The sequence below is a fragment of the Condylura cristata genome, unplaced genomic scaffold (assembly GCF_000260355.1).
Source record: "Condylura cristata isolate star-nosed mole 26May11 unplaced genomic scaffold, ConCri1.0 scaffold00008, whole genome shotgun sequence".
Classification (NCBI taxonomy): Eukaryota; Metazoa; Chordata; class Mammalia; order Eulipotyphla; family Talpidae; genus Condylura; species Condylura cristata.
In genome coordinates, this window is record NW_004567109.1 from 680002 (window position 1) to 687939 (window position 7938).

Below are 7938 nucleotides of genomic sequence, written 5' to 3' on the forward strand. Positions count from 1 at the left end.
CGCGTCCTCCCGCCCCCGCGACTCCCTCGGCCTCCCAGCCCCCTCAAATGAAGGGCGACACCTCCTTTTTGATGTGGTCGGGAGACATGTTCTCAGTCTCGGAAAGCGGCGCTGAGCGCGTCTGGTCAACTTCGCTCTTCCCGCGGGTCCCCAGGCACCCCCAGAGTGTCCTGGCGCCCGGTGTGGGAGGGGGTTCGCGGGGTCGGGGGGCAGCGCCCTGCGCCCCATCTCCCAGCCCCTGCAGGCCCTCTCCGGCCTAGAAACGCTGTGCCCGAGGTTATGGGGTGTGGGGGGAGTGGGCCCAGGGACTCCCGTGGTTTGATTATCCTCTGCGGGGCGTGAGCGTTTTTTCAGACTTGGGGAAATTCAGCCAGGTGTGCAAGAGCCGCACGGCCCGTGTCCACGAACATAGCTTCAGGGCGGCCAGGACCCAGAAGGGGCCTCACCTGCACACGCATGCCACTGCCCCCAAAGGGACCCCTAAGACACCCCAAAGGGACCCCAGTCCAGACTTGCAGGCTTCCACTCTCCTGGACTTGCGCTTGGCCACGCTTGAGTGGTGACTAAATGCTTTGCATCACAGGAACCTGAGGGCACCAAGGCGACACAGGGATCCCCTGCTCGGACCTAGCCCCCTCTCAGGGGGGCTGAGTCTCTCTCCAAAGGCTTCCTGCACTCGCTCTGGGCCGAGGCCTCAGCTGGACCTGGGGCCAGCCTTCCCAGACGCATCCCCATGCGGCCAGCCCAGGGGACTCCCAGTGAGCAGAACCCAGCTCAGTGCTCAGGGATGGCCGCTGTGGGGGTTCCCAGGTCTCCCAGCCTCTCTGGATTCATCCAGCAAACGCTGGAGAGTCCCCTGCAGGCCCTAGAAAGGGGACCCATAGATGACTCGGCAAGTCTCGGGGCGCTTTCCCTTGGGCCCTGTGGGCAGGGCTGCAGTAGGGAGAGGTTCGCGGGTCGAGCTGCAGCGCCATGGGCTCAGTGCCCGTGCCCTGGGTCTCCTCTGCTCCCCATGGACATGGGGCTCCAAGAGGTGATCCAGCCTGGACCTCAGGCCCACCTGCCTGCCTGCTCTGTCCACCACATGGCTACTCTCCCTGGGGAAGTGGAAGACCGACCGCCCTGTGAGGACAGTTGCCGCAGGGGTCAGCAGTCCTGGAGGTGCCTGCCAGAGGCAGCTGACCGGAAGGTGAGGAGGGAGGAGGCTCTTCTCCCACAGCTGCAGGGCCCACCCTGCCACGGGCCGCCAGGACACCCAGAGGCCTGAGTCAGCCTGGGGAGTTCCCCCTGCCGGGGCCCTGGGCCTGAACTCCCCAGCTCTGGGCCCCGGGCTGGGCTCCCACTCCTCGCCCGGACCACTGGGCCCAGTTCTGCTACACAAGGCTGCTCCCCCCATGTCCTGGGCCACGCGGTCTGGTGGCAGAAGGCGCCCACCCCCAGCGGCCTCCCCGCGCCATCCTGGGCCTGCTGAGCTGAAGGTTCTGGGACTGCCTGGGTCTTCCAGGCTCCAGGGCCTGCCGGGCCGAGCTCCCTGGCCGCTGGGGAGCTTTCAGCGCCCAGTGTAGACCCCAGTGTAGACCCCAGCGCTAGCTATAGCTGCCCTGGGGCCTTCTCTCTGCTCTGCTCTAAGTGCCGCCCCTGGGGTGCTTTTACGCAGGAAACGGAGACGCAGGGAGGGAACAAGGGGCCTCCGCGTGCTGGGGTGGTGCGTGGGTCTTGGGGCAGGTACCCCAGCCCCAGCCCCTGCAGGCTACGCGACTCACATCCCAAGGGATGTCACCCCCATGGCTGATGGGGCGTCGGGGGTGTCGGGCACAGCCAGACGGGTCGATTCTCTCTCCTGAGCCTTTTGGGCCATGAAGCCCTGACTTGGTAGGCTAGTGTGAGTAGGTAGAGGACCCCATGATTGTTGGGGAGCAAAACAAGAGGAGCGCAGAGCAGCCTGTCAGAGGAGAGGGCCTTGGCACAGAGGGCAAGAGGTGAGTCTGGCCCTGCGGAGGGGCCGCGGGGGACCCGCCTCCTGTGCCTGAGACAGGTCGGCCTCCCCCAGGCCCAGGCGGACCAGAGCCCTGGGCGTGCCCCTCACCCCGGCGGGGCGCCCGGCCTCTCCATGGGTCTGAGCAGCCCACTGCGCCCCGCGCCTCTGACGCCCCGGTCCTGGGAACGCCAGGGCCCAGCACAGCCTCGCGCCAGCGCGGCCCCGTCTTAGACGGCTGCGGACTGCGGACTGTTCCTCCCGGAACCATTTCGCACAAGGCTGCCTGACGGGCGCCTGGGCAGACGCCGGCGGCAGACTGGCTTGGTTTGGCCAAGTCCGCTGCCCCCAAGAATTTGAGTTAGTTGCCAATTTTGAAAAGCCAGATTTCACATAAAATCCAGATTTCTGAGTCCTCTGACAGACCGGAGGGGCCCGGCCCTGTCTGCCCCAGGTCTGCCCAGGCCCCACTACTCCCTGCGGCCTCACACAGCTGCCGCTCGGCGACTCAGCACCGCCCCCTGCAGGGAGCCGAGCGCCAGCCCTCGGCCGGCCTCTGGCCCTCTTGCCACGCCCTGCCCACCGCTGCCCTGACATCCAGCCGCTCTTCTTCCAGAGACTTCCCTATCTCAGTGTCAGTCCAGGTGAATCTCTCTCCTTGACGCTCCTGACTCGGGAGGGGCTCACCTTTGGGGTGACCTGTCACTTCTGACCCCTCTTCCCCTCCGGATGGCTTCTGCCAGCCACCTCGGCTCTGCCTGCCTCTGCCTGCCGGGCCTGGTGTGCTCCCAGCGTGCTCTCAGCCCGCCCCCCCACCGCCCCTAGCCCTCTGCAGCACCCCTGATCCTGGGGGCAGCCCTGGCAGCTGCAGAGCCCAAGTGTGGCCAGGCCACAGCGTCGCCTACCTGTAAACTTCTGGAGACTGCCAGAACCTCACTGATCGCTTTTGCTCATCCCTGTTGGGCTTGTAACGCTTGGAATATGCTGGCGTTGAGTAAGAGGCGCTGTCAGTTAGTCTCTGGCCCGCCCTGGTGGCGCAGGGGTTAAAGCGCAGCAGTGTGAAGCTACCGCAGCCTCTGTGGCCTGAGTTCAATCCCCGGCCTGGGAGGGACCCCCAGGGCGTGGCAGCCCTCTCCCGTCTCCCCGCTGCTCCTCCCCGCTGCTCCTCCGCAGTGTGCTTTGTCCATCTGCCTGTCCTGCTCCCCACGCTGTCTCTGGGGAGTCCTCTCGCCGCCCCTGCACCTCTGGCCTGTACCCCAGTTCTGTAGGCACAGTAAATAAAAATCCTAAAAAGAAAATCACGCCCCCTTGCTTGTGCAGACTGTTCTGCTCTTCGAGGTAGCTGCTGAGGAGCTGAAGTGGCGGAGCCCTCAGGCAGCCGTTGTGGCCACTCTAGGGCCAAAGCTGGGGCTGTGGGTCGGAGCTGCGGAGCAGGGAGGCCAGTGCCCGCGCCTCGCCCTTGGCCACACTGCCTCATGCCCACGCGGTGCCGGGGCCAACAGGTGCTGGGCCGCTGTCCGCTGGGCCCCCCACCAGCACAACGGGCCCAGGTTGACTCAAATGTGGAAGAAGCCACCCAGCTCTCACTCTTTCGGGGAGCCCCTGACCAGGGAGCCCCTGCTCTGTGGCCACTTCTGCCCAGAGAAGTCAGAGCCTCCCTGCCCACCACCTCCCAACCCCCGGACTCCCGCGCGCCCCCGAGGTGCCCCTCCCAGGAAGCAGCTGCGGCCTTGAATACCCCTTCCCACGCACAAGCCCAGTCCGCCAGGAGCTCGTCCAGGCTTGGGCAAGGCTGGCCCCTCCGCCAGGGCTGCCCAAAGACGCATCCTGGGGGGTGGCTGCCAGCCTCCCGGGGAGACACCTGGCCGGGAAGAAACGTGGCCTCTCCGAAGCACCAGGGCGTCTCGGAAGAGCCAGGACCTCGGACAACGGCCTCCGACACCCACCTGCCTGCAGCCCAGCGCCACGATCCTCTGGGGCCTGGTGACCCCAGCTGCTGCCCTGCCAGCCACAGCCTTCAGGGTCAGAGGCGAGGAGGAAGTCACATTCTGAATCCCTTCCTGGGCTTTAAAAACTGGCCACACAGTTCCTGCACCCAGGCCTCGAGCCAGCCAGCCGGCCACTTCCTCTGGCCGAGGCTGCCATGGGCACCTGCCCTTTTGGCCAGCTCGGGCTTCCTCCCAGGGCCCCAAGGGGACTGACAGTGGCTGAGGGAGAAAGGCACGGGGCTGCAGAGAGGGTCTGAGATCATGGCACCCTCCCACCGCACAAAAGCCCGGCCCCACGATGAGGCTGTGTCTCCGAGGCTCCCCGCCCACCCACATGGGCTCAAGCCAGGGGCCGCCGGGTGCAGAGGACAGAGCCCAAGGACAGCTGTGTGCCCACTCGCCCCTGCGCCCGCTGGCTCACCCTGAGACCTGTGCCTGCGCCATCGCCCAAGCCCCGGAGCGGGACCTTTCAGTCTGCGGGGGTGGAGCGGGCTCGGGGGCTGGTGGGTGAGCGTGGGTCTGGGGTGTCCATGTATCTGGGACCTGCTCTTCCAGTGCAAAGGGCAACCCAGGACTCAGCCCTGGTTCAAAGGGGCATGAAGGTACCAGGCCTCACCAGGGCCAGGGGGCGGGGTCAGCCCCCAGGAAAGGTCAGCTGCGGGCCTGAACTGGAAGCAGGCACCTTGCAGGCCCGGGGGCTCCCCTGGCCTCTGGCGGGGACCGGCTCAGTGGCTCCTCGCGGCTCTGGCACTGCCTGTTGCTCGGCCAGCGAATCTGCCTCAGTGGACAGGAACCTGCCAGACAGACCCCCCCCAGCCCCCCAGACACCAGCCCCCAGCCCTCCTTCCGGCTCGAAGACAATGCCCAGATGAAGCCAGACAATGCCCCCACCACGAAGCTGCATCGCCCCACCCCATTGGCATGTCCGCTGCGGAGGTGGGCAGCAGGGAGAGGCCGTCGGGCACAGGACAGCTGTCACTGCACCCCCCCCACCCCCCGGGAGCGACATCTGTGGCCCAGGACCCTGCGGGCCAGGCTGCCTGTGGCTGTCCGTCCCTCAGGGAAGGGCCTCTGTCTGCCAGGCTGGAATGGTGGGGTGGTGGGGGGGCTGGGCAGCCCAGAGCCTGGGGTCTGAGGGGGGACGGAGGGCAGGACCCCTCGAGGCCCGTGCTCCTGGCTCCTGCAGGCCAGCCTTCTGTCCCGGCCCCAAGGCCCCGCAGGAACCGGAGGCACCGGCCCGACCCAGACGCTTGAGCTGATAAAATCACGGCGGTAAGCCAGCCCGGAGCCTTGTGGTGTGAACAGGTCGCCCCCCCCACCCGCTCTGCTGCCTCCAGCCACGACACAGCCACTCTCCCGGCATTGCCTGTCTGGAGCTCGCCGGGGGCATCCAGACACAGGCCTCAGCACCCCCACACCCCACCTGCCGCTCTGGGCTCCAAGCCTCTGCTCTGCTTATCTCCGTGGGGCACAGAAAGGACACACATCCTGGGGCCCTGGACACCCCAAGGCCTCAGAGTGTCAGGATCAGAGCTGGGCTGGGTGGACAGGGCAGTCTGGCCTGAAGCCCCCAGCCCTTGCTGCCCGGCACCGAGCCCAGCCGCCGGCCCCACGGCGGTCAGGCGCATCCCCGGGAGGACGGCTCCTTGGCCCCGCTGCTCCTGGGCCCCTGGCCCTCAAACCAGGCCCCTTCCTCCCCCCACAGAGGCCTCTGCGAGGGCTCTGGCCCCCAAGTCAGTAAGTGACCAGGGAGCGTGTGCGTGCGAGCGGCCACTGGCTCTGGCCGGAGGAAGCGCCAGGTAGACCAGGTGTCCGTGGAGCCTCCCAGCGGCCCCCTTGGCCCAGCGGGCCGGCACCTACCCCCGAGGTCCTCGATGATGTCCAGGGTGGAGCTCCAGGAAAAGCGCTCCGCAACCCCCAGCTCCAGCTCGGCCAGCGCCCTGGGCAGGGCCTCCAGCTCGTAGGCACCCCGCTTCTTCCAGTAGAGAAACATGCTGAGGCCTGGGCGCCTCCCTGCCGGCCGGCGCCCGCAGAAGCTGGTGGCCCCGGGGACCTGGGCCCCCGAGGCCCGGTCACGGTGGGCACAGGGCCTGCAGAGGGGCGGCGGGGACCCTGGGGCCAGCAAGCGTGGCCCTCCCAGGGAGGGGAGCATTCTGGGAGCAGCCGGGGGCCTCGGAGCGGCCAATGGCCGGGCCGGCCCCACACAAAGCGTCTTTCTTCCCCTCCTACAGACATTTTACAAATTTCGACTTCCCGGCCCCGGGGAGCCCCCACCGAGAGCACAGGCCGGCCGTCTGGGGACGCAGGGGCTGGAAAAGAGTGCGATTGTTCCGTGGGCTCTTTGCTAAGATAAGTTTTCAGAGGAGAAAAATGTAGGCCCCCCCGCAATTCTCCCCCCACCCATGACCTCCGACCCGGCCCCCCGGCCCAGCGGGAGCCCAGCAGGATTTCTCAATGAGGAGTGGAAGCGCTCACGGGGGTGCCGTGGGGCGGCCCCAGCGCTGTCTCCTGCTGCCCGGCAGGGCCCCTCTCTTGGGAACTCAGACGCTTCTCCCACCCGCGCTGGGTACAGGCCCCGAGGGGCCCCCAGGGCCAGAGGGCGGGAGTCTCCTGCGAGGCCACGCTGACCCCCCAGGTTCCCCCGGCTCTGTCCCCTGGTTGGCCACGCAGCCGGCCGACCCCAGCCCTGCCTCCCCCGCGGGCCCGGCGCTCTGCTGCCCGATGCCACGCGGTGGGCACAGGGTGTGATGCAGACAGGGGGGCCGGGAGGGCCAGGAGGGTTGGAGGAGCGGGGGTGAGCGCAGACACCCCCAAGTTTGGGGGGAAACAGCAAAACCCGCTACACGGACAGCAAAAGCCGCAGGTCAGTTGGGCTCTTTCATCAGGTTGGAAAACGAAAGCTGCGATCCTGACCACGGCGGCCCCGCGGGCCCGCGGCCCTCTCCAGGGAAGCTGGCCGCGGCCTCCGTGGGCCCCAGGCAGCGCCGTCCCCGCAGCCTGGCGTGCGGAGAGCAGGACTGGTATCTGGGCCCAGGGCTGTCTGGCTTTAACGCCGAGGGGGCCGCAGTGAGGGCGGAGGGGTGGGCCCCGAGACCCGGGCCAGACGGGGAAGATGGCAGGGAGAGGCTGCCAGGGAGAGCCTGCCCCCAGCTCGCCCGGCCCGCAGGAGCTGGGCGGGGGCCGGCGGGCGGCCACTCCCGGGCCAGACGTCTGGCCAAAGGCAGGGGGCTGGCAGCGAGAGCTCTGCTCCGGGGAGGGTCACCCCAAGGTTGGACGGGCGGGAGGACAGGCAGCCCGCCCGCCCCCCGCTGAGGCTTAGGGTGCCAAGAGGCAGCTCAGTGATTCACAGCATGTGCCAGCCCCGCCCGCCCGCCCCGGCACACACAGCCCCTCCGTGCCGATGGCTGGCACCCCGCAGCCTGGGCCTGAGCCCGCAGGAGACTGGGGCGCCCCGACTCGTGTTCACAGGCAAGTGGCCAGTGTGGGGGTTTGCCACGGTCCGCCCCGCATCCAAGGCCAGACTCGGGGCCCGCTTGGTAGAACTGCGGAGCGCGGGCGGGCAGAGACCCCGCGCCCACAGGGGCCGCGCTTGGGGATTTCAGAACAGCCAGCCGCAGAGCAGGCCAGCCTGGGGGCTCGGGCCAAAGACCTCGTCCTACTCCCAGCTTCGGGTGGACACATGGAGCCCCCGCCCCCGCCCGCCCCGAGGCCCCTCCTGGCTGGGCTGATGACGCTGCTGTGAGAGGAAGCAGACTCCGCTCCCCCTCCCTCCCGGGGCTCAGGCAACCTCACCCCCAGGGTTCTCTGTGTCCCCAAACGTGCCTCCGGCTTCCCAGCGCCTCCTTGACTCAGCTGGGCCTGCAGCCGGGATGTTCCTCCGGCGCCCACACGGTCGCCCACACGCCTTCTGGCCGGCTGTGCCCTCGGCCCGGCCTGCCTCTGGCCTCCTCCCCGCACGGCCCCCGGGGCGCCAGG

At 68.3% G+C, this 7938-nt stretch overlaps 1 protein-coding gene across 1 annotated transcript in view; it reads right to left on the reverse strand.

Annotated features, from left to right (window-relative positions):
* The window catches only part of PLEKHG5 (pleckstrin homology domain containing, family G (with RhoGef domain) member 5), a 27416-nt gene extending 21323 nt beyond the window's left edge, over positions 1–6093 (reverse strand). Inside the window, exon 1 of the mRNA XM_012722056.1 lies at positions 5824–6093. Coding sequence (XP_012577510.1) covers positions 5824–5956 — 133 coding nt within the window. The 5' untranslated portion in view covers positions 5957–6093. The remainder of the gene's footprint in view (positions 1–5823) is intronic.
* Positions 6094–7938: the final 1845 nt, after the last annotated feature.